Source organism: Neoarius graeffei, chromosome 15, assembly GCF_027579695.1.
Source record: "Neoarius graeffei isolate fNeoGra1 chromosome 15, fNeoGra1.pri, whole genome shotgun sequence".
Lineage (NCBI taxonomy): Eukaryota > Metazoa > Chordata > Actinopteri > Siluriformes > Ariidae > Neoarius > Neoarius graeffei.
In genome coordinates this window covers 5,205,568-5,232,868 of record NC_083583.1, presented here as the reverse complement: position 1 = coordinate 5,232,868, position 27,301 = coordinate 5,205,568, and the positions used below count along the sequence as shown (strand labels likewise).

Genomic DNA, 27,301 nt, shown 5'->3' with positions numbered 1-27,301 from the left:
CAGCTTGCTGTCCAGCCACAGCCCGAGGTACTTGTAGGAATCCATAGCCTCCACCTCGAGCCCTCAATCAGAACTGGTCGTGACCTTGGTCTGGACCTCCCAAAGTCAATGCCAGCTCCTTGGTCTTCGAGGTGTTGAGCTGCAGATGGTTCCTGTTGCACCAGACAGCAAAGTCCCTCACCAGGCTCCTATACTCCTCCTCTCTGTCATTCCTGATACACCCCATGATGGCTGTGTCATTGGTGAACTTCTGAATGTGACACAGCTCCGAGTTGTCGTAGAAGTCCGCGGTGTACAGGGTGAAGAGAAGAGGGGCCAGCACCATGCCCTGGGGTGCTCCGGTGCTACTAATCACAGTGTCAGACGTAATGTCCTTCAGCCTGACGTACTGTGGCCTGTTGGTGAGGTAGCTGGAGAGCCAGGTGACCAGGCAGGGGTCCACTCGCATCCTCTTCAGTTTGTCCTGAAGCATAAGGGGCTGGATGGTGTTGAAGGCGCTCGAGAAGTCCAAGAATGCCCCTTTTCCACCAAAGCAGTTCCAGGGCTGGTTCGGGGCCAGTGCTTAGTTTGGAACCGGGTTTTCTGTTTCCACTGACAAAGAACTGGCTCTGGGGCCAGAAAAGCCGGTTCCAGGCTAGCACCAACTCTCTGCTGGGCCAGAGGAAAGAACCGCTTACATCAGTGGGGGGCGGAGTTGTTAAGACCAACAACAATAACAAGACCGCGAAAGATCACCATTTTTAAGCGACGAGAAGCAGCAGCTGTACAAACGCGAAGTCATCCATTATTATTATTGTTGTTGTTGCTGCTGCTGCTTCTTCCATGTTGTTTTTGCTTCGATATTCATGCCAAGCTTTATGTAAATGTAGCGACGTAACTAATGTATACAGCAACGTAACTGACGTATACAACGATGTAACTGACATATACAATGACGTAATGACGTGGCTTCCCTTAGCACCGCAAGCTATGGAAAAGCAAACTGGTTCTCAGCTGGCTCGCAAGTTGAACGAGTTGTGTACTAGCACCTGCACTGGCCCCGAACCAGCCCTGGAACTGATTTGGTGGAAAAGGGGTAGAAGAGGATCCTCACTGTGCCATTTCCCTTATCCAGATGTGAGTGGGCTCGGTGTAGCAGGTAGAGGATGGCGTCTTCCACACCAACACCTGCCCGGTATGCAAACTGCATGCAGTCCTAGGCATGTTGTACCTGGGGTCTGAGGAGGCTGAGGAAGAGTCGCTCCAATGTCTTCATCAGATGTGAAGTGAGTGCCACTGGTAGGAAGTTGGCTGGCTCTTCTTGGGAACTGGAATGATGCATGATGTCTTCCAGAGGGTGGGCACTCTCCCCAGCTGTAGGCTGAGTTTGAAGATGCGTTGGAGTGGTTCACCCAGTTCAGCAGCGCAGATCTTCAGTAGTCGGGGACACACCTTGTCTGGGCCTGCTGCTTTCCTGGGGTGAAGCTTCCTCAGTTGACCTCTGACCTGGTCTGCAGTAATGTATGGAGGAGTCTGTGTTGAGGAGGGGGAGGAGGGGGCTGCTGTGATGACTGGGGGGAGGTGTGTTGAGGGAAGAAGTAGAGATGGCTGCAGTGAGGGAGAGGGTGGGGGGGACGTGGGCTGGTTGAACTGGTTGAAGAAGTCATTCAGCTCATTCTTGAGCTTAGATGTGGAACAGGTGTGCACCCAATGAATAGAGGGCGTGCACGTGACGTCACGAGGTCACGTGATATTTGTTTATCTGCCATCTTGGACGGCAAGGCCGCGCATAGAACTTAGACGAACCCGTTCTCATTATCAAGTGTGTGGGAGTAGATCTTTCAAGAATTGGTTATATCTTGTTCAGCATTTGGTTGTACCAATAGACAGGGCCAAAAGGAGGGCGTGTCATTTTATAGATTCCCTGCAGACGAGGAGAGACACGCAAAATGGGTGTCCGCTGTGCGAAGAGAAAACTGGTACCCCAGTTCTACCAGCCGAATTTGTAGTGAACACTTCATATCAGGTAGGTGTAATCTTCTAATTCGATACTCCTAGTACATCTGTTAAGTTGATTTTCAGATTGAATGATAACTGCATACTTAGAAACTAGACAGTACAGCGTTTGTGGCCGTCAGTCCGCTGGATCTCTAACGTTTAAAATGGCTATGCCTAGCCCTACTACCCTGGCCTAGTCTATGACAATGTTTTATCTTTTTGGCTCATATACAGTATGCCTTTGAAAGGCCAATCCATAGTAGGGATGGCGAAAACTAAAAAAAAATCTTGACCGACCACTGAGCCTCATTAGCCGGTTAAAGTTGGTTAACCTATGAGTTTAAACAGGGATGCAAACGGTGGATGCGCCTTTTTCATGGCTGAATCGTGCAGATCCGATTTTTTTTTTTTGGGGGGGGGGGCGTTGGAGTGTCTGAATAATTTCATCAGAGTAAATTCTGTATTAAAATTACTACATAAGCAAATGCCGTTACAGTCCATGAAACAGGAAGTATGAGAAGAAAACAGTAAATCAGAAAGCTGCGCACGTTTTCGTGGAAGCTGTGCAAATGTGCGCAGCTTTCTGATTTATTGGTTTCTTCTCATACTTTAGAGTTTAGATATCAAACATTCCTACGATAAAACGTCCTGCATAATCTCTTTATGATAAACGTCTTAATGCCACTTACCCGTGAGGTTATCAAGTAGACATTCTTCTTCGGAACCTTCCAGAGGTATAGTTGCGATACCCGTCCCGCAACAAAATGTGACCCCTCACCGAATCCAGGGACACATGTCGGCCGAAACGAATCCGAGATAATCGCAAAAGAAGCATTTTTTTTTCGAAATTTGTGATTTTTGTTTTTTTCCATCTTGTGCAAGTTGAGATCTTGAAGAATGCAATCAGTATTTCAGATAATAGATTGTTTTGTTGGAAAAGCATACATTTTTTGTTGCAAATTGTCTCGTTTTTGTCAGGACTGTAGCCTGCTGGGGGGTGTGGGTAAATTACCATATGGGCCATTCACATGATGATTTAAGTCATTTGTTTTTTTTTCCGTGAATCAGCTGTATGATACGAGCTGAGCGCATGGCTACTTAACTGCATACAGGCGTGTGATTTCACTATGGAATGAGTTACTAAACAGAGCGCAGAGGAGCTGAAACACCGCGAAGCAAACAGACACACGGTATTTACATCGGAGATCACCATTTCTAGCAAAAAAACCCGCAACCTCGTTTTCCAGATTGAATGGAATACTTGAATGATCGGATGATACACGGACCGTTCTAGGACTACATTATTCCATCGGAGGCATTGGTGTGTGCAAGGCGCTGTTTCTCTTTCTGATGGGGTGAGTTTATTAATCTAAGGCTGTGTGGTTATTTTTGCACGTAACGGAGAGTGTTGTGGTTTGGTTAAGCCTAGGTCACAATCACTGCGGTTTTTTTTTTTGTTCACGGAGAAAGACGTGCGTTGGCCGTAAGTTTGTCTTGCAACCTGAAAAAAACGTAAGCGCCTGTAGAGTTTGTTTGACATGACAAAGAACCTCTGCGGCCGGTCTGCGGCTCGAAAATCAGCACATCACACGCGTGCTCTCGTGCTTTTCACACGCGCGATCTCGTGCGTTTCATGCGCGCTCTCCATGTGTTTCTTGCGTTTTTTGCGTGTAGACCGGCTGTAGGAGCACATACAGCCGGTTGTGACCGAGGCTTTACATGAAACTAGTGTTGTGTTAGTTGTGTCATCATCGTGCTATCTTTCTTTCTTACGGTGTGAGTAATTTTTCAACCACAAAACGTTAAAGTATACTTTAGGACTTATTTTTGTACTTCATAATTGTGTTGGGCATACTTTGCATGGAAGGAAAATTGACGTGGTGATCTTTGTTTACATGAAAGGAGTATCATGCTAGCTCATAGGGGGTGGGGCTTTCCGTAATGTCATGCAAATGAGCAGCATTATGTGCCCGCCCTACACCCAGAGTAGCTGAGATGGAAAACTTTGAGGGCGATTTTCTCCCTTTTCTGTTTTAAGAAGTATACACTTTCAAAAGGCCACACATTCTTCAAATATTGTCAGATCTCCACATGGAAGGCATCATTGGAAAGCTTAGAAACTGTACTTTCTGAATCGGTCAATAACTCAAAATGCCCCCGGGCCGACATGTGTCCCTGGATTCCGTTATCTGCCACAAATATTTATAAGCTTCCAGGCTGTTGTAAGCTTTGAGGGCTTTGCCAGTGTAACACGATTCACGATTAACAAGAAAATTGTAAATGTTGTGTTAGGCCAGATCGGGCAAATCGCCGGCACCGCAGCTCCGAATTTCCCTGAACAAGGATTGCGGCAAGTTGTACGGATCTGCAATCCCCAACCTGGAACACTTTTCCATGTAACGCTGCCTCACGTCACCTTCAAGATGCTGAACAAACTTAGACAAGTTATCGCGCGATGTAGATGGGGTATTTTCCGAATTTTCTTGGGGATTACTCCCTGGATCCATTACGCTCGCGCAAGGTAAACAATCCTGATGCCGTCCAATATGGCAGAGTACACACGTGCGGGTCACGTGACTGCACATCTTCTATACTTGGGAGAGGGAGGGCGCTGTGGCACTTGGGAGTGGTCATCTGTGGCGGCCATATTTGAAGGCTGCCACAAAATCGGTGCAGTCACTGACACGTTGGTATAAAGTTTTTATTCATCAAATTTGCAAAAAAATAAAAATAAAAATGCTCTGTTTCTCAAAATCCAGTGAATGTGGATAGAATAAAACAGTTATTCCACTCAATCTCGGTGCTACGCGCCTCGTCACCTATCAGCTCATGTACGACTCGATTTTGTGGAATAACCGTTAAATATACCTAATTATAATCAACCTAAATTCAGCATTATCAAAATGGGCTTTTAGAGATAAACTATAACATTTTCCCAGATCCCTCCAGGTAAATCAGATCATTGTGCATGAGATAAGTCTCAAGTAAACTTCCTGAACACAGACACGGCCTCATTTTCGGGGTGCAGATGTTTATTTCTCCTGAATGGACAGAATTAACAATGAGGAGAAACCGATTTGTCTTCGTGATTGCCTGAGGGGGAAAGTGGCTCCTACTGGAAAAAAATGATCATAATTTAAAGTTAGATTGCCGTCCTGGCACGAAAAAGCTGAGCAAGCTGAATCTCCAAATGAGAGAGAGAGAGAGCGTGTGTGTGTGTGTGTGTGTGTGTGTATCAGAGCCATTGTTTGGCCTTATTATTTTCTAGTGCTGCAATAGTAAAAATGAGATAATAATAACTGAGTAACACGGAAGCAATTACATTCTCAAGCTGAGTTTAGTGAATTGTAATTTAAATGCATGTATTAACTGTTAAATTGTTAAATTTCCACACACTTGTTATGTTTTATCATAAACGTGCAGGCTGGATTCCTGGCACAGCTACAATTTTCCATAAAGGAAAAGATGTGGACACGAGCATTTCCCTTTCCGGTGTCGGTGTCAGGATGGAAGGTGAAGGAGAACCTGTGGGTGGAGACGAGACTCACAGCTTGGTGATGGTTCCAGCTTTTATGAGGATTCCTTCTTGTCTTCATGATCTTTCTCTTGGTTTGGTGATTTTATTGAAGAGAGAGAGAGAGAGAGAGAGAGAGAGAGAGAGAGAAAGGAAAGTAGAGTACAGCCGTGGCAAGCACCGTGAAGATCTGAGAAAGGAATAAAACACCACGTGTTGTGCTGTTATCGGAAAATAACCAACGACAGCATGGTGTAATGAAGCGGAGTTAATGTTACCATACCAAAGTTGATTATTTCCCTGTAGCAGCATGTCCTGAGGTTTTGTTTCTCTGACACCACATATACACTCACTTGCCACTTTATTAGGAACACCCATCCATCCACCTGCTGTTTTATTTTCTGCAGTTCTCTAACCAGCCGATCCCTCGACGGCAGCACGATGCATCAAATCATCCATTCATCCATCATCTGTAGCTGCTTATCCTGTCCTACAGGGTCACAGGCAAGCTGGATCCTATCCCAGCTGACTACGGGCGAAAGGCGGGGTACACCCTGGACAAGTCGCCAGGTCATCACAGGGCTGACACATAGACACAGACAACCATTCACACTCACATTCACACCTACGCTCAATTTAGAGTCACCAGTTAACCTAACCTGCATGTCTTTGGACTGTGGGGGAAACCGGAGCACCCGGAGGAAACCCACACGGACACGGGGAGAACATGCAAACTCCACACAGAAAGGCCCTTGTCAGCCACTGGGCTCGAACCCGGACCTTCTTGCTGTGAGGCGACAGCGCTAACCACTACACCACCATGCCGCCCTGCATCAAATCACACAGATACAAATCAAGAGCTTCAGTTAATGTTCACAATGTTCAAACATCAGAATGGGAAACACTGTGATCTCACAGTGAAGTGTGACTTTCTTTCACTGGGGTATGGGTGTTCGTTTGAACCAGATGAGTATTTTTCGTTTTAGTATTTCAGAAACTGCTGATCTCCTCCTGGGGTTTTCACACACAACAGTCTCTAGAGTTTACAGAAAAAATGGTGCGAAAAAAAACCATTGAGTGAGTGAGTGAGTGAGTGAGTGAGTGAGTGACAGTTCTGTGGGTGGAAAAAAACCCCGCCTTGTTTATAAGAGAAGTCAGAGGAAAATGGCCAGATTGGTTCGAGATATTTATTTTTTTTTGCCAGGAAGGATATAGTAACTCATATAATCACTCTTCACAACCGTGGTGAGCAGAAAAGCATCTCAGCATGCAACACAGATAGAAGACCGCATTGGGTTCCACTCCTGCAGCCAAGAACAGGGATCTTGGTATCAACAAAGTGGCATTTAAAGTGGCAGTGAGCGAGTGTACACACTCTCTCTTTAAGTTAATCAGAAATAATAAAGTTACAGCTTGACCTCTGATGCTTAGCAAGTGCTGACACTGGAGACTCCTTCCATAAATGTTCCATGAATAATTGTCTCCTCACAGATATTGCACAAGTTTTTAATCTGCAATCAGTTTTTTTTTTGGAATGAGCTGTTACTATGGAAACGATAACGTATTAGAATGTGTTCATTATTACACCCATGTGATTGCATTTCTGACCAATCAGAATCCAGAATTTAAACAGTGCAATGGAGGAATGGAGAATTTGGAGAACATACTCGGAGGAAAGTGCTGAGAGAGAGAGAGAGAGAGAGAGAGAGAGAGAGAGAATGAACATGCCCCTCCCACTTGGAGAGCATTGTCAATTTTGCCCTCTTGGATGTATGTGGTAATAACGGGTATTTCTGCTGTCAGAATATAAAGCAGGTCTGACGCTCAAAGTGCCCTGTGACAGCAAGGAAGGAAAGTCAAGGCATGTACCTGTAGCTGTGTCTATAAATATCACTTTCAGGTCCCGAGCAGAACGTCTAATGATCCAGGTTGGGTCACCTTGCCTCGAGGCATTATTCATGGAGCTCTCCCTGGACCCTCTTAGAGCCCAGATCAGTCAATTAAAGTAACTGCAGGCAGCATGGAGCGCTCACTGAATGTCACAGTTAATGCAGAGTCCACTAATCATGCACACACACACACACACACACACACACACACACACACTGACTGTTGTTCCAGCTCTCTATAGACATGTTATAATAATGTGATTAGTAAATATACAATCTTGGGAATTCTACTTGCACATGCTGTCCATCATTCTATGACTCTTCTCGTTCTTCTCATTGCTGTGTCTTCAGAATCTGAGATCAGAAAATATCAGGCAGACTTTGAATAAAACGTATCAGAAAATCAGAACAGCACTAGATGGTGCTTCAATCCATATGATACACATCGCTGATGGAAGGAGGTTACAGTTATATCATTTAAACAGAGACGGATCCAGACGAAGAATCCGACAGATGCACATTTGCAAAAATATTTTCACGAATTTTACCAGATCGCTATGGATTTTCACAGGGGTGTTGAGCACGCCGAGCCCTTTCCGATGAGGTCAGCCACAGCCTGCTACGACCATGGCTCGGCCCGCTATTCGCCCCGAAGCCCCGTGTGAGCATGGCTTGCTGAAAACTTTAATATGAGCCCTGACTCCAGCCGCGGGTGCACGCAGGGATTTAAAAATTCATAACTCGGCCACTGAAAGTTCCAGCCCCGCCAAACTTTACAAACAGGCACCTCCCTCTCTCCGAGATCATTCGAAACAGCACAGGCACAGCCTGCTACGACAGCGGCTTGGCCTGTTATTCATGACGAATTTCGACCTCTTTCTGGATCATTTTATTGGTTTGACCTAGATTCTTTGTCTCAGGTTATGCTATGGAGCACTTGCATGTGACGTCACAGCCGATCCAGATTGTGACAGACGCCATCTTGTCGGTCAAACGCCATATTTCCGCCTTCTACTTCTACCTTTTCTTCTGGAAAACCCTACTATATACAATTCTACTACAACGGCTGCGGCTACAAGCTCTCCCTACCTGTGCACGTTTTTTATGTTTGCGTGTTGTTTGTCTGTACCGGACTTCAATATCCACTACAACCGTATGGACTTACTGGACATTGGTTCCCAGCAGAAAATGACGGTTTGTAGCGATTTCCATCACATGCACAACATTCCGGACGAGATAGCGAGACCAGCGGGGTCTCTGTGGATTGTTATCAGAAGCAAAGCGAAGGAGGCGGCGTCGGGAGCGGAAGCAAAAGCGAGGCTGCAGAGCCGGCCTGTTGACTAAGCTCAGAAAACAGCTACTCAAATCTCCACTGCTAAGCCTCCATCTCTCCAACGCCAGATCCATGGTAAACAAGACGGACAATTTGGAATTACAGCTGGAATTACCTTATTCTATTCTATAATCGGCTGGTCAGTGCTATACTCAATACTTAAGTGACTTACCCGTCCAATGAGGATTATTTTCTTGTTTACAAGATGCCGTGGCTGACAAATCCTGAATTTCTGTAAAGATAACTGTCCAGAGATTTATAAGCACGCAGTGCTTCACCACTGAACAGCGAGGGAAAGTTGATGAGGTAATTATACACGTCTGGGTATTCCGCTGGCAGTTCAATATCCACTGACACGGTCGTGAAAACTCCGTCCGGTAAGCCATAAGGGTCACTAATCTGTAGATCGTTTATTTTAGACATATATCTAGTTATCTGTTCATTAGAAAAATGAGCCGTGTAGTCCGTCGGTTGAAATTGATCCATTCTGTACACGAATGCAGCAGTACTCAGCTGTGTTTTTTACCGACAAGATGGCGGCTGTGTGCTTTCCGGTCACGTGACTGCAAGATCTCTATATAAAGCATCATGAGAATACAAGTTATTAGGTCGGGTAAGCATCACCGCTTACCACAGGTGGTCGGATCCTGAATCATTAGTCTGTTGGTTGAGTGTAGCTATAGCCCATGTAGCCGGCTAGCGGTAAAGTAAACAAATGCCCTGTGACTGATGCCAAGTGGTGCACATATATTTCTGACCAATGCATGTGCATCCATTGCATCGGTCTGGATCCGTCCCTGTTTAACATGGATATAATTTTTCTCTCAGATCAGATCAGAGCTCTATACTTGAGATAATATCGTAAAGCTTTGACCTGATTTTGGATGGCTTTTGCGACCATCCGACATCCATACAAATGATGTCCATGTACCACTACAGGGAATCCGATCATAAGTGCAAGGCAACGTATCTCATAAACATTCGACCACCAGACAACGAAAGTTGTATCTTTATTTCCATAAGATAGATGGGTTTTTATCCAGCGCTTATTTTTAATTTGCTTTTTAAAAAATAACATGGGATTGTTTACGAACATATTTATGGAAAACATACATATTAAACGAGCTAAAATAGCTTTAGTAATCCACAAGCTTGTTGGGCAGTTTTTGATTGTGACCAAACGACTGTTTGACGGATCAAGTTTGAAATATCAAGATTGCATCTCGAACCCTCGGAGCTCATACACTGCATTTGGTCGAGGATGTTCTTTTCCAGTCGGTTTTGTGGTTTTGTTCCCCAAAGTTTTTCATTTCATCTCATCTCATTATCTCTAGCCGCTTTATCCTGTTCTACAGGGTCGCAGGCAAGCTGGATCCTATCCCAGCTGACTACGGGCGAAAGGCGGGGTACACCCTGGACAAGTCGCCAGGTCATCACAGGGCTGACACATAGACACAGACAACCATTCACACTCACACCTACGCTCAATTTAGAGTCACCAGTTAACCTAACCTGCATGTCTTTGGACTGTGGGGGAAACCGGAGCACCCGGAGGAAACCCACGCGGACATGGGGAGAACATGCAAACTCCACACAGAAAGGCCCTCGCTGGCCCCGGGGCTCGAACCCAGGACCTTCTTGCTGTGAGGCGACAGCGCTAACCACTACACCACCGTGCCGCCCCCAAAGTTTTTTTTTTTTTAATCCTACTGGTTTTTTCATAGCAGGCAATGCACAGTATCTTTGCATTATCTGCTTTTTTACCTGAACAATTTCTTACTCTGCACACTCGTGTAAACATAATTATAAACTATCATCATCATCATCATCATCATTGTACACTTCAATAGCAATTACAAGCATCTTTCCTGGGCGTTAGATAATCTAAGCCTACCGTGGATTGATATCAACATTGATTAGTTCTTATGTCCACTAATATCACTATCCAAAAGCAACAGCTCACAGCCATGGCATTTTCAAATCGCTGTGGTATAAGAGGAATAAAACCCTTCAGGATGTTCTGTTTTAGGAAAATAATCAACTTTGTGTCAGGTTACATCACACCACTTCATCGTTGATGATTTTCCTACAGCAGTATGATTATTTATAGTCTACTGATCAACCTCCTAGCATTACAATAGCTTTTTTAGTGATCTCATACTAGATATAAGCCCCACCCCATAGTATGGGGATTTAATAAGCCCCACCCTGCTGCATGGGAATTAAATAAGCCCCACCCACCTCACAGTATTGGAATTACATACATCACAGAGGTGGAATTCATAAAGCCCTGTCTCACAGCCACTTCCCAGAGAGGGTAGGAAGGGACTTACTTAAGTCCCGCCCAAAACTGGGAGTTATGGTGCTTTAAAATGGGGTCATGTTTACCATGTTTGTGAGAAGAGACCATATAAACGCTTCAGATGTGGAAATTTTTTATTCCAAGTTTACAATAAACGGTGGAGGCGTATGGAAGTACATTTTTCGGCGGATGACGTAAATATATTTATGATGGAATTTTAATTGTATAGAGTTTTCTTCGTAAGTTTATAATACGTCTGAGGAAAATGTTGATATTCCCAACTGCCTCTACGTTACCCGCTCGTTATGGTGTTAACGTCAACCTGAACACAAGTAGCCTTGTGGTGTCCATGTTGAACGCAAAGTATTTCGTGTACGCAAGTTCCCATGTCCTAATCACAAGCTCACGGTTCCATCTGAAAGCAGGATTAAATAAGCTCCTCCCTAAACTGTGAGAATTTAATTAGCCCTGCCTCCAGTCAAAAGAATACAGCACAAGACCCAGCCCCCAACCTGGCAATTAAACAAACCCCGCCCCCATGTGTCATGTATACAAATGTTTGTTTTTGAAAAATACTGAATTTCTTTGTCAGAAATTAAATTAAATGAAAGGAGTGAAAATTAAAGATAATTCACGGTGGTGCAGTGGTTAGCACAGTCACCTCACAGCAAGAAGGTTCTAGGCACGAGCCCAGCGGCCGATGAGGGCCTTTCTGTGTGGAGTTTGCATGTTCTTGCCGTGTCTGCATGGGTTTCCTCCGGGTGCTCTGGTTTCCTCCACAGTTTAAAGACATGTGGTTAGGTTAATATGGAACGGCGTTGGGCTGAGGTGCCCTTGAGCGAGGCACCGAACTCCCAACTGCTCCCCGGGCGCTGTTAGCATGGCTGCCCACTGCTCAGGGTGTGTGTGTGTGTGTTCACTGCTTCAGATGGGTTAAATGCAGAGAGGAAATTTCACAAGTGTGTGATGAATAAAGTTTTTCTTTCTTTCTTTCTTTCTTTCTTTCTTTCTTTCTTTCTTTCTTTCTTTCTTAACAGAATTCAAGTCTGAAAAATATCTAATGATGAAAGTAATTAATTTCAAGATAATAATCAGGACTTTTTGCAGTGGAAATGTTACATTAACAGGTTACATCAAGCCACGGAAAGGTTTTTTTTTTTCCTGTGGAACGTAAATCTTAAAGATTAACACTTGATGAAAATAAACACCATTTGTGGGAAAATCTCTGAATTGTTCCAGACCACTCCTCACTGAAACATGACCATTTGTGTGTATGATCGGATGCGTCCCCGCCCACTGACACACACACACACACACACGGCTGAGCTTGGAGGGTCCGTGAGATGATCAGGAGCTACAGTGTGTCCACGCAGCTGCTCCGTTTTCACGCCGTTTAGTGGCTCGGATTGCGTTCCTCCGCGTTCCTGTGTGCGTTCCCTCTGCGTTCCTCTGCGTTGTGGAACCGGGTTCTTTCCTGCAGAGCCTGGAGAGGATTAAAGCACATGGTGAGTGGAACACGGAACACTTTCTTCACTTCCAACACACACACACACACTGCAACGTGAGCAGACTGGAGAAAAACCTCAGGCTGAACTTTTCTCCTGACTCTGCGACACAAAAAACGAGGAGCTCATGTTGAACAGAATGCGTTAAAAAGAAACAACAACAATAACAGAGGTTCCGAGTTGCGCAGAATTTACGCGTCTCGTTTTTGCGCAAACGCGTGAAAGGAGCGTCGCGTCGCAGCGAATCACTTTTCTGCTTTTGTTATCAGTGCAAAAGCTCAACTAAACACTGCTGCTGAGAGCTCAGGGTTCTTCAGCTGGAGGGAGGATTATAATCCCGAGTTTAATCCCAGAATAAAAAAAAAAGAAAAATGCGTAAAATGTTCCAGATATTTGCTTTTGGACGCACATGGGCGGAAGGAAGGCGTGATTTCTGATCCTTCTCCTTCTGAGTGTGAAATGATGCATTATTAATTATTCTGTATTTTATTATTATGCGATTATATTATAGCCTCCTGAAGGAGAGAATGAATGACTTGAAGTTGTTATGCGCGCGTTATAACGCGTCTTTTACGCGCGGTTCATGTTGGAGGCCAAAATCCTCTCACCTGCAATTACAAACCTTTAATTAGCATATTTCATTTCAGCAACTGTTTATAGTGAAAATGACTCAGGAGGAGATCCAGACTTTCACTTCCTCTTCTTCTTATTATTAAAAATACCAGGATTCATGAATATACAAATGAGGAAACGCCCATTCCTAACCATCTCGTCGCCTAACTGCTCATTCTACTGGTTTTCATGTTAGACATAAATATGCAAATGAGGACACGCCCATTCCTAACCACCTCGTCTCCTAACTGCTCATTCTACTGGTTTTCATGTTAGACATGAATATGCAAATGAGGACACGCCCATTCCTAACCACCTCGTCTCCTAACTGCTCATTCTACTGGTTTTCATGTTAGACATGAATATACAAATGAGGAAACGCCCATTCCTAACCACCTGGTCTCCTAAAGGCCAATTTATGCTGACAACCCAGCGTCGCAGATAGCGTGGCAGACAGTGTCTGCGTAGCCCCCCCACCTTCGCAGACGCTCTGCGCGCACCTCCCAAAAATTGTGACCACCGCAGAAGCCTCGCAGACAGCGTCGCAGACAAGAGGGCTCTGATTGGTCCACTCTACATCCGCTGTACACGCACTTCCGCTTCCCTACTTTCCCGGTTTGGTTTGTTTTCACGACCGCCATTTTTAAAAACACGAGCGAAGATGGAGCAGCACGAAGAGCGGTTGATCGAGGAAGTGAGGAAGTACGTACATCTATACGACTCCAGTTCTAGTCATTATAAGTAACCGGAGGATAAACACTCCACTAACCACACCCACCAACTACTCCTAACGATTTCGCGACTTCGCGCCCCCTTGCATTGTGGTGGTGAATAACATCGCGCACGCCTATTACTACCCCGCTCAACGATAAATTACAACTTTCTGCGAAAAGCTGTCTGCGAAAGCCTTGTCGCAAGAGCATGCAGAGGCCTTAACTGCTCATTCTACTGGTTTTCATGTTAAAAATGAATATGCAAATGAGGACACGCCCATCAACCGCGAGTTGGCCTAGTGTCTGCCTCTCGACCCGGAGATTGCGAGTTCTACTCGCGGTCGGGTCGTACCATCATAAAAATGATACCTACTACCCTCTGGCAAGGCATGCTGCAATACAGTTGCGAGTGGGGAAGTCAAACTCTCGTGGTCACCATAGGACCCGCCCCCCACTGTAACCCTAGCTCTATCGGCGAGAGACCCGAGGGCTGTAGAAATGGAGATTGGCACTGCACCCATACACCTTAAAGAGTCGATTCGTACCAGGACAAGAGACTGCCTGGGAAGACCACATTCTGCCATGAAAGGGACTTTGACTTTGACACGCCCATCCCTAACAGATTCTTCTACTGCTCATTCTTCTGGCTTTGATGTTTTGGCTCTGTGTTTCCTGTAACATGAACACAAACAGTTCTGGTTCCATACCTGATCTGAACACACCCCCTCCTCATGTCAACCAATCAGCATTGGCCTATAGGCTTGTTAACATCCAGTTAGCTTATCAGTGGACTGCATGTTAACACGTTCTCCGTAAAACACACAAGTACAATTTGACACCGAGGTATAAATTATATGTCGTGTTGTTGTTGTATTTATTCTTTTTTTTTTTTGATGTTTGTTTTTGTATTGCTGGCTGTGCATCTAATGGCCCTCCGGGGATAATAAAGAAACCTTGAACCTTAAACCAGCGCTAATATCATGACGATTAGCTAATCTATAGCTCGCCGGCTAGTCAACTATGTTGCATTACTAGCATCACGTGAGTGAGATTTCACAGATATGAGTCTCAAGTGACATAATTTTCTTAGTAATTTATTTAACCGCAGCCAAATCTGTTAAAGTATAATATTACCATGGCAACCACCATGTGTGCTTTGCTAACTTCATGTTAGCTAGCACGCTGTGTCAGTGGATTAAAGCGTACAGGTACTACCAAGTTGTCTTCAAGTAATTAGCATGCTGTACGTGATTGGTCAAAAGCCGTAGAATTTATTTTGTGACATCACAAATTAAGCTCATACATACATAGCTCTGCCCCGAGGATTTTTTTTACACAGTGGTGTAGTGGTTAGCACTGTCACCTCATAGCAAGAAGGTCCAGGTTCAAGCCCAGCGGCCGGCGAGGGCCTTTCTGTGCGGAGTTTGCATGTTCTCCCCGTGTCCGCGTGGGTTTCCTCCGGGTGCTCCGGTTTCCCCCACAGTCCAAAGACATGCAGGTTAGGTTAACTGGTGACTCTAAATTGACCGTAGGTGTGAATGTGAGTGTGAATGGTTGTCTGTGTCTATGGCTACGTTTACATTACGTCGAATCAGCGGATCATCAGATTAACGTTCTTAAAACGATTCGCGTTTACACTAAAACCGTTAGCCGTGCACACAGCAACACCAATACGCGGATACGCTCGGCTCCGCAGGCATCCTGCGCTCCAAATCACTCCGCCCTGAACAGCGAGTGCCCTCTGGAGGGTGCGCACTCCGGCCCTGCGCAGCTCACAGAGCGCGCGAGTGAAGTGAACAAGCCACGATTCGGGACTGAGCCGCTGTGTGTGTGATCCCAGCGCATATCACTTATTACTTGCAAGTGGAAGGATGGCAAGCCTAAAGACAATCATAACTACACAATGGGCAGTATTTGCATCAGTATTTGCAGTATTTTCATACTTTTATACTCTTTAATGAAAGGTGATACAAGGCGGAAGTCTGCGCCGTTTTTCAGCAGTCGCGTCACATGACCAACGCCAGCGAATCAGGAAGGTGGATGTCACAGTGACGTTGTCCAATGAGACGCCAGCTAGAGCTCAGCACAGCGTATTCGCGTATTCTCAATGTTTACACAGCACCGGAGCTGATACGATCTAGATTGAATACGTGGACGCTGGCGGATTCCTGTTTCCCCGCTTTTTCAGGGGGGTTAATGTAAACGGACAGTGCATCCGCGAAGAAAACGAGACAGATACGGTCTAGTGTAAACGTAGCCTATGTGTCAGCCCTGTGATGACCTGGCGACTTGTCCAGGGTGTACCCCGCCTTTCGCCCGTAGTCAGCTGGGATAGGCTCCAGCTCGCCCGCGACCCTGTAGCACAGGATAAGCGGTTACAGCTAATGGATGGAAAAACATGATTTTTAGTGGTTGGTGTTCTGATATTTTTATTGAATGTAAATAAGTACTAAATGCATGCAAATGCGTGAAAACAACACACCCAAAGGAAATAACTGTTTTAAATTTGTAATTTTTGAGCTCAAGGAGGTTTTAACATTGTGAAATATTTAAATGTTTTTCTTCCCTGTCTAAAAGCACAGTTTGCCTTGAGCTGCGACCTTCACGACTGATTTTTCAGCCCGCTGCTTGCATTTTTTTTCCTTCCGAAATATGCGCGCTTGTCAACCTCAAGGCCTGAGTTAATGACCTGTATGGAACAACAGTTCCTTCATCTGTGAAGGAAACTGAGAACAACGAAAATTCCTGGGTTTATCACACGGAAACAGACTTTGTGTTGCAGATCTGAGACCCTGATAGTTCACGTCACACGACTTCCTCTCATCACCTACTAATAGGGGACATAATGAGTGTGTAACATATTTAAGCTGACCCAAGGTCTTGGGTGTGGTTTTTTTTTTGTGAAACATTTTCTGGTTGTTTCTGCTTCATTGCTGAAACCTGCCACCAACAATCTTCTCATCTGCTCATCATTTATGAGTAGGGGAAAAAAAGCCAGTCAGGAAAATCCCTTTCACAGTGGAATGACTCTCCGTCTTCATTCCTGCTGCTGTTCATCCTCAGGCTTTAGCTGTGACAGGAGAAATGGCTCAGATGGAGAAAGCCGAGAGCTGATTGGCAGGTGACGGGAGGGACTTCGAGTTAACAGGATTAGTGAAGTGTGTGTTTGTGTGTGTGTGTGACGGGAAGCCCGAGCTCATCTCTCCCCACTGTGATTAAACAGATTGACTCCGAATGGAGCAGAGGTGAAAAAGCATCGACGTGCCAGTCCACAAGCTGATTTCGTGCCACCAGACACCATCAGGCTTCGCACACAATCCACACCTGAACCAGCCAGAGCTCAGAAACAGATCATTACACACTTTAAGTTGATTACTTACGATGCAGACACCGTGTGGTCAGACTCGATGACTGCTCGCGGGTTAAATCCAGAACAATGAAGTAAACACGCCTGTTAGTCTTTTATCTGCTGCTGATGTTGCTGTAGATACTGTCGAGGCGATATGACAGAAATATCATATCACGTTTCTCGAAGATGTTTTTATGATATGTGATAAATATCATGATATATATACTGTCGGTTTGTAGCACAGTAGTGATGCATTGCAAAAAAGAAATAAGCCTGTCTGATACTTTATTCAGCTTCTACAAAAAATCTTTTGTTTTTGATTTAATTAAAGTTGACATTTTTATTAAAGTTTTTTTACATTTATTGACAATTTTTTAAACATTAAAATAAAATTTTAAATTAAATAAAACTTTTGAATATTTTTTCTTTTAATTTAATAAATTTTAATTAAATTAAATTTTAAATTAAATACAACTTTTCAATAAAATTTATTTATTTGAATTTAATTAATGTTTTAAAATTTGATTTTTAAAATTTTTAATTTAATCCAATTTAAAATAAAATATTTACATTATTTTAAAATTTTAATGGGCGTCGTGGCTCAGGTGGATAAGGTGCCATACCATAAATCCAGGGACCCAGGTTCGATTCCAACCCGAGGTCATTTTCCAATCCCTCCCCGTCTCTCTCTCCTGCTCATTTCCTGTCTCTACACTGTCCTATCCAATAAAGGTGTAAAAAGCCCCCCCAAAAAATTAATTTATTTTTGAAATTTTCAATTAAGTAAAAATTTTAAATTAAAATTAAAAAATTAAATTTAATTTATTTTAAAAATTATAGCCTATTAAAAAATTTACAGTAAATTAAATTTTAAATTAAATTAAACTTTTAAATTACATTTTAAATTCGATAATTTATTTAAATAAAATTAAATTTTAAATTATGGCCCTTTTCCACTACCCTTTTTCAGCTCACTTCAGCTCGCTTCAGCTCACTTCAGCCCGACACGGCTCGCGTTTCGACTACCTCAGAGCAGCACGACTCAGCTCGCTTCAGCCCTGCTTAGCACCCAAAACTCGCACGGTTTTGGAGTGGGGCTGAAGCGAGCCAAACCGAGCTGAGTGAGGCTGGGGGCGTGAGCAGACACTCCCCTGTGCACTGATTGGTGAGGAGGAGTGTCCTCACACGCCCACACACGCCCCGCGAGCACGCTGGGATCTGTAAACACCGTAAACCCGGAAGAAGAAGAATTACGAGAATTTCTGAAGCCTTATGCGCCTCGCCTCATCTATAGACCCTTTTCACGTGACGTCACGACAAACGCGGCCGCCATTTTGGACATGTACTACCAGTAGTTTATCACAGCCAGCATTGAGGAACGGCAGCAAAGAAAGTGTTTATTTTCAGCAAGACTTCCATCATGCCACTATATTGTTGTGCACCTGGATGTAGTAACCATCAACAAACAAGGCAAGGGTTATCATTTTATCGGATCCCGACGGAGAAGATGGATAGCGGCCATAAACAGGAAAGATTGGCAGCCCTCGGCATACCAGCGCTTGTGTAGTGACCACTTTGTTGGAGGTAAGACGAATAAAATTAGCCAGAAAAGGCATTACATTGCTGTTAACATTCTGTGGCGGCGAGTGTGTAACCAAAAAGGCTAAAATAACCCACTGTAACCTCTTTGTTCTTCTGTAGTAGCTATTAGCTAATGACATTAGCTAGCGTTGTGTTCCTTTGCTGTTGGTAGACTGTAGGACAGATCAGAGGCAGTGTCCTACAAACAGCGCTTAATTTGAGGGGGAGCAAGCCGGAGCGCGCTCCGGAACCTCGGGCGTTGGCTCCGGCAGCTATTTACACTGGATCCGGTGATCCGACACCTCTTTTGACTATGTAACAAAAAAATAACAATAATAATAATTAAATAAAAAAAATGCAAGTTTATTTAGTGTTAATGTCTGATTTTGATATCTGTCTTGTTGGTGATTTCTCTCATGAAACGACATCCACAAAATATCTGCAGATGAACTTAATTTGCAGTGTTATTACAAAACATGCCCAGAAGCGCAGCGCCGCGCCCCCCTCCCCCCCTCTTTTTTTCCGCACCGGAGCCGCTCATCCTCTGCGCTCCGGGACCTCCCACTTTACAAATTAAGCACTGCCTACAAATAAGTGTTCAAAACAAGAGGAACATGTATTTGTCTCTTAAATCCAGGCCGTTCCCTGTAATCTGTCACAACGGTTGGAGAAAGTAATGGCAAATAGTGAGCACACAAACCGTAGAAGGTAAACTGTACACAGCGCCAGGGCAGTGTGATGGTATGTCTACTTTTAGACTGTGTCAGCTTATCAGTGAACACACTCGTCACTCGATGAGTTTCACGTCTTTACGACGGATACTTAAATGTGTGTGTTAGGTATTATTGTTGCAGTCTAAGCAGTCATTGTAGCAGCTAGATGAGCGAGAACCGAAAGGGTCTGTGCCATAAACCGTTATTTCTGTACGGCGTTGCTAATGTGTCGTTACTGTTGTTATTTCTCCCTCTGCTCGCCCTGTAAATGCCCTACGTCGCTGGATAGCGAAGGTGTTTTCTGCATCTCGCTCCTTTTTCTTGTATGTTCTCCGTTTGTCGCCTTCCTCGCATTCAAACCAATTCGAGCCGAAGTCCGCTACATGTCCAAAATGGTGGTCACGTTTACGAAGGTCACGTGACTGAAAAGGGTCTATACGCTCTTGCCAGTATCTGTTGGCGTTGTCGGTGACAACAAGCCACAGAACCAAGACCAGCAACACTAACGACTCCATGTCCTCCATGTTTATTGTTTACTATCCGGGTCGTGAGACTACCGCTTAAAAGATCACTGATGTCACTGTTTGCGCTGCTTAACGACATCACGTGACGTCCACCCACTTTCGCTAACTCCACCCACTTCCAGCCAGCACGGTTCAGCGCGGTTGTAGTCGAAATGCAACTCCAACAGCCCCGCTCAGCTCGACTCAGCCCAACTCAGCACGGCACGGCTCAGCCCAACTCAGCCGCGTTGGTAGTGGAAAAGCGGCATTATTTTTTAAAAATTTAATAAGATATATTTAACAAGGAAATTAACATTTTTATCCGGAAAAAATTAAGTACACAATCTGAACATCAAATAACCAGTTACTAATCAGTTTGCAGTTATTTAAATAAACAAACAAATAAATAAATAAACATTTTAAACATCATTTTATTTCATAATATATTCCATATGATTTATTTATCTATTTATTTATTGATCTAAATTCTAGTTTATCCTGGCAGCCCTTTCCTGCCTGACTGTTGCAGAATGAAACATGGAACGTACCATTCTCCAGTGTAGGGGCGCCGAGCTCATAAATGACAAATATAAACAAATAAACACAAATAAATAAAATCCTGCAGGGAAAAACTTTAACTGTATACAACCCTGAAATGTTTTTCATCTTTTGTGGACCATTTGTGCATTTTTATAAAATTTATTTAACAAAGGAAAAATTATTTTTAAGCATTTGGAGAATGAGAATTTTAAAAAAAAACTGATCCAGAGGTTTTATTTTTGGCCTTTATTTTTAGTTTGTTATGCAAAACCTGTGACGTTTTTTTTATTTCTGTTTCTTTGCTCTTGTTAGATAGGGACACACACACACACACAGTTCTGCATCTGGTTTTCAGTGATTGCATTAAAAAACCAGCTTTATATGTTTTGATCTTGGACACAAAAGGTTCGTTGCCTCAGAACTGGCGCTTTATCAGAGTGCTCTATTGTCCCGAGCTCCACCTGCCTGCCGCCGCTAATGGTCTCTCCTCGGCTGGGATGAATAGCGGCTCGGTTGTAGCCCGTCTCCAGTGTTCTGAATGCAGAGCAGGGCCGTGAGCAAAACGGTGAGAGGCGTGTGTATGGCTTTGTGCGAGCTCAGCATGGGGGAGAGGGCGGATAAAGCCCACAGGTGTCTCTGTTCCCGCTGCTTTCAGGCGCGAGTCAGGGAGCTGGAGCACGCTGTGTTTCGGCTAATTAGGAAAGCGAAAGGGACGGCGTGAGCACTGTGTGTAACAATCGTGCGTCTCTGCTCCTGTGTGGAGCTGAGATTTGGGGCGGGGAACTTGTGAAACGTCTGGGGACAAACTTCAGTCCCATCTGCCTCGCCTTTTTATCTGGTGTGTGCAAACGACACGACCCTTTTTTTTCTCATGAGCTTGAAGTTCATTACCTTAAAAATAAAACCTTCTGTTTATGTCCAGTATCTATCTCGAAAGATAAATATTTAAATAATATGAGAATATTTTTGTTTCGCAATAAATAAAGAATGTTTAATGTTTATTGTGTGCAGCTGTAATGATGACTGCGCAGGCCGTCTCTAAGAAAGAAAAAAAAACAAGCAAAAACCTCTTTCAACAAATACAACGCTGTTTAAACATACAACACATTTGTAAAGTGATCTTCTCCGTAATGTCAACCCTGAATCATCAGGAGAAGATAAGCACGACTGTAAAAAAAAAAAAACAACCCTCCAGTGGGATGGGAATAACTACCAAATGAACACTGCTTAGTTTTTTGTGGCCTGCAGCTGGATGAGCTGATGCAATCACACGTCGTCCGTCCACAAGTTACAAAAATCGCTCCTCCTCCTACAGGATTGATTGGCTTTCGATCAAACTCATATACAATGTTCCCCAGGTTGGTGTCCATAAAAGTTGTCAAGACGGTGGTGCCACCAGCCATATTTACGATTTTGTGGGCGTCTGAAATTTTTTGGGTGACTCGTCACACCAAACCCTACTGTTCGTAAACTGCTCGAACATTTTCACTGAAACTCACCCAGAAGACTCTAAAGACATATTCCAAGAAGAATTGTTCACCAGGTGGCGCCACCTGCCATGGATGCGGCTACAGAGGGGTCATGTGCAATGCCACGAAAATCGCTACTCCTACAGGATTGATCGAATTTCAAACTCACACACAACAGTGGGCGGTATGAGCTACAGCCTCATGGAGGCTATTTTTCTTTTATATTTTACGTGATATTGGAAGGTTATGTGTTTTAAGTTGTATCACGCTTGTAGTACTCGAGTCCAGGACTGTTTTCACAAAATAGTTTTCTTTAATGCGGACATTTAAAAAAAAAAAGCATGGCCTATTCTATAATTGCAGGTACATTTCAAGTACCAAGTCAAGTACCAATTTCAAGTCAAGTACCAAGTCAAGTACCATTTCAAGTACCAAGTCAAGTGACTTGACTTGGACTTGAACACTGATGACTCAGACTCGGACTCGTGCATTAACTGCATTTCGACTCGTAAATTGGAGACAAGGACTCTGATTTTTTCTTTATTTTTTGTAACATGACATAATAATCTGGCATAAGATATTTATATCTACATCAATTTTTAGATTAATTTTGTGCAAGAGACTCTGTTAGTCATTGTCAACTCTGTTATGGCTAAACTGGGCAATCCATTAACGCAATTGATGATAACAGAGTTGACATTTACCACCATTTTGTGTCTTAACGCCACATGCTAACCTCAAACTAGCGACCACACGGCATGTATAAACAGAATTTTATGGATTTTAATCGTATTGTTGTTTTAAAAAAAAAAATGACTGAGAGATTCACTCCAATATCACAATAACAGAGTTGATGAATAATTAAATCTACTGTTGGTGTAAAATCCTCACGTTTTGTTCAAATTAATGAGAGAAGAAACATAACATACCTCACTGCAGGCTTGTAGTACTCGAGTCCGACTCGTGCCCTAATTTTAAGGACCTGTGACTTGACTTGGACTTGAACACTGATGACTCAGACTCGGACTCGTGCATTAACTGCATTTCGACTCGTAAATTGGAGACAAGGACTCTGATTTTTTCTTTATTTTTTGTAACATGACATAATAATCTGGCATAAGATATTTATATCTACATCAATTTTTAGATGAATTTTGTGCAAGAGAACGCACATTCACCTGTTCATACGTCATGTTCAGGAACAAACTAACGTCAATGGCGCTAAAACGCCTGGAGAGACGCCGCTAGGATTGTCCGCTTTGCTTATACAGACTTCTCGTGCCGTGGGAAAAAATGCACTGCTGTGTGTTCCATATGTAGAAGAACTATCGAGGAGACAACGGGGACGACCTTGAACTTCAGTCATCATTTGGTAAGACTCCACCCAGAGAAGGAAGTGACACGCTATGTTCATTGCTCTGTTGATAATGGGCGGGGCTTGCTGAGCGATGAACTAGCTAGTGTTAACCCTCTCTCATGTTCATTGCCCTGTTGATAGTGGGCGGGGCTTGCTGAGCAATGAACGAGCCTTTTATCTGTAGCCTGTTAACTAAAATGGGGCAGTCGAGCAGTAACGTTCGTCCAACACAGTAGCAGAGACGCTTTCACATGAAGGCAGTAACAGCTACAGTCAAATGGTGCGGTTGGAGTCTTAGGCCCTGTCCACACGGCAACGGATTCAGGTGACTCCGATACAATTGCTTATTGTTTAGGCCTGGCGTCCACACGGCACCGGCGTTTTGGGTGCCCAAAACGCAATCTTTTTGAGAACTGGTTCCAGAGTGGAAAGATCTGGCAACGTTGCCGTTGTGAAGTCGTCTGGATGAGTAGAACGGATTTGTTTACGATGACGTCACAACCACATGACTGTGAGTGCTTCACGCCGGGTAGAAGTGTAACGAACTCGATGCAAGTTGTCAACAAATCCTATAACTTGGTTCATGAAACGCGCTTACAAAATATTTTCACTGTGAATATTTATTGTGTAATGGTGCAAAGTGAGAGAGAGAGAGAGAGAGAGAGAGAGACTCTGCCCTTAGGGCAGAGTCAATCCCGCCAGCAAAAATAGGGAAAAAAAGGAGCGATCTCACCTCTTCAGATGTTGGTTTAAGTCCTCCAATACATTCCTCAAAAAGGGCGTAGAGAGCAAATTAATCCATCAACGTGTAGCATTCAATTTATTCCGGACCATTAAAGACGCCGCCTTCCGCGTAGAATCATACGTCATCCTCGCCGCCATATTGGATAGGTCAAAGCGGAGAATAAAGATTAGCTGCGTTTAACTGTACCAACAGGTTTGCCGTCCAAACGAGATCACATGGGATTACCTTTCACAGGTGAGACGGGAAAAATACTTTTCATTGTATTTGGTCATTATAATGTAATTTTACGAACAGATTTTCCTGACTTTGTGGCTAATATGAAGTCTCGCGCATAATAGTTTATGCGCATGCGTCCTTACTTCTTCTATTGTTCTGGTGTCTCCGAAGGGACCGTCTTACAGCTCCCCTAGAGCTGTGGCATGTGTATTGCATCGTTTTCAGCAAGCGTTGCGTTGCCATGTGGACCTGATATTTTACTGATCGTTGCCCATTTGGACGCGATATATTTTTAAATAACATCTCGTTGCCGTTGTCGTGTGGATGTAGCCTTATTCTCGGACTCGACTCAGACTCGAAATTTTCTTTAATGACTCGGTCTTGAACACTGGGGACTCGAGACTGGATTCTGACTCAAGGTTTAGTGACTTGACTACAACACTGAATCGTACGAGATTTTCATTTTGTGAATTTCTTCACCAGGGTGGAGCTCAGACAGGCAGGATGTGTGATGTGTTTCTGGAGGGGACGTAGTGGGTTGAGTGAACAGCTCGCCGCTAGTTTGTTGTTGATGAGCACTGAGACATGATGTTAACTAATCTTGCTCAGATACAAATCCAAATATTATTCGCAGGTTAGTTTGTGATTACTATTTCGACTATTTTCTTGGAAAAGCAGAAACCATGACATGACATCATGTCAACACCATGAGCACGAAATAAAGCAGCACTGTTTTACTCTGAAATGTGATTATAATATAATATAGTAGTATTTGCTTTAGACAGTGATCGTGATTGCATTTCAGTGTGTCACGACTGCAACACAGTGATAAACATGAAACGCAGCAGGGAATTGCATTCTCTTCCGAGTTCCGATGCAAAGTCAGCAATCAGTGCTTTGCTTTTCAGTGGTATGTTTTCTGCATGTCAGTAATGAACATCGATAATGTCTGCTTATCGTAGTTCTTGATTTTTTTCCACTCGTCTGATTATATTTCATGCCATCAAATCTTGACAATTCAGGCGTGTCATATCAGTCATGGCTGTTCTGGCTCCTCCTTTAAACCCCTCCCTTGTAATGAAGAACCAGAACAAACCACGCCCCCTACCTGCTACACTCAGTATGTTTACATGCAGGCTAACCTTCCATGGTTATTTGATTCGGAATATGATTCCTTTTGGTTTTTATGAATTTAGCATTTTCTGATTAAGTCCTATAGGATATGCTGATATTATTATTATTCAGGTTTTAGGAGCATTCGGTGGATATGGATATGTTATAATAAGCCGTTTCTTCATGTTGAGTCTTTCAGAAAGTCCTGACCTCAGCCTCGTGCTCATTTTCCAACATTGTCAGATTAAACGGGAGCAAACTCAAACATGGTGGAAGTGAAATGAACCGTTATCAGAAAAAAGCCTCTTTTTTGCATATTGTACTCAAACGACATTTTCACCATTTTCACATTACTTCAGTCTGGGATAATGGCTTGTTTTTTGGGCAAATGACCCAAAATGGACATTATGAATTTTCTCTGAGCCCAAGCCTTGACCACACTCGATCATTTTAAAAAGATTTTCAGCCTACTGTAACATTTACACATTTTATTCTGGCTGTATGTGTAATATGAGTCTCTAAAATGCATCAGAATATTCCATGCACTCTTTTACTTCTTTACCTTACCTTAGAATATTTACTTACTTACCTACAACGGTGCTTGAAAGTTTGTGAACCCTTTAGAATGTTCTATATTTCTGCATAAATATGACCCAAAGCATCATCAGATTTTCACACAAGTCCTAAAAGTAGATAAAGAGAACCCAGTTAAACAAACGAGACAAAAATATTATACTTGGTCATTTATTTATTGAGAAAATGATCCAATATTGCGTATCTGTGAGTGGCAAAAGTATGTGAACCTTTGCTTTCAGTATCTGGTGTGACTCCCTTGTGCAGCAATAACTGCAACTAAACGTTTGCGGTAACTGTTGATCAGTCCTGCACACCGGCTTGGAGGAATTTTAGCCCGTTCCTCCGTACAGAACAGCTTCAACTCTGGGATGTTGGTGGGTTTCCTGACATGAACTGCTCGCTTCAGGTCCTTCCACAGCATTTCGATTGGATTAAGGTCAGGACTTTGACTTGGCCATTCCAAAACATTCACTTTATTCTTCTTTAACCATTTTTTGGTAGAACGACTTGGGTGCTTAGGGTCGTTGTCTTGCTGCATGACCCACCTTCTCTTGAGATTCAGTTCATGGACAGATGTCCTGACATTTTCCTTTAGAATTCGCTGGTATAATTCAGATTTCATTGTTCCATCAATGATGGCAAGCCGTCCTGGCCCAGATGCAGCAAAACAGGCCCAAACCATGATACTACCACCACCATGTTACACAGATGGGATAAGGTTCTTATGCTGGAATGCAGTGTTTTCCTTTCTCCAAACATAACGCTTCTCATTTAAACCAAAAAGTTCTATTTTGGTCTCATCCGTCCACAAAACATTTTTCCAATAGCCTTCTGGCTTGTCCACTTGATGTTTAGCAAACTGTAGATGAGCAGCAGTGTTCTTTTTTGGAGAGCAGTGGCTTTCTCCTTGCAACCCTGCCATGCACACCAATGTTGTTCAGTGTTCTCCTGATGGTGGACTCATGAACATTAGCATTAGCCAATGTGAGACAGGCCTTCAGTTGCTTAGAAGTTACCCTGGGGTCCTTTGTGACCTTGCTGACTCCTCAGAAATCTCCTTTGTTCGTGCCATGATACACTTCCACAAACATGTGTTGTGAAGCTCACACTTTTGTAGATCCCTGTTCTTTAAATAAAACAGGGTGCCCACTCACACCTGATTGTCATCCCATTGATTGAAAACACCTGACTCTAATTTCACCTTCAAACTAATTGCTAATCCTAGAGGTTCACATACTTTTGCCACTCACAGAAATGTAATATTGGATCATTTTCTTCAATAAATAAATGACCA

The 27,301-nt window shown here is 43.5% G+C and overlaps 1 protein-coding gene across 3 annotated transcripts in view; it reads left to right on the top strand.

The window, feature by feature from the left end:
• The first annotated feature begins 12,339 nt into the window (after positions 1 to 12,339).
• The window catches only part of tspan18a (tetraspanin 18a), a 154,117-nt gene continuing 139,155 nt past the window's right edge, over positions 12,340 to 27,301 (top strand). For all 3 annotated transcript variants that reach the window (XM_060940403.1, XM_060940404.1, XM_060940402.1), the window contains exon 1: positions 12,340 to 12,520. In XM_060940403.1, the coding sequence (XP_060796386.1) occupies positions 12,518 to 12,520 (3 nt within the window). In that variant the 5' untranslated portion in view covers positions 12,340 to 12,517. The remainder of the gene's footprint in view (positions 12,521 to 27,301) is intronic.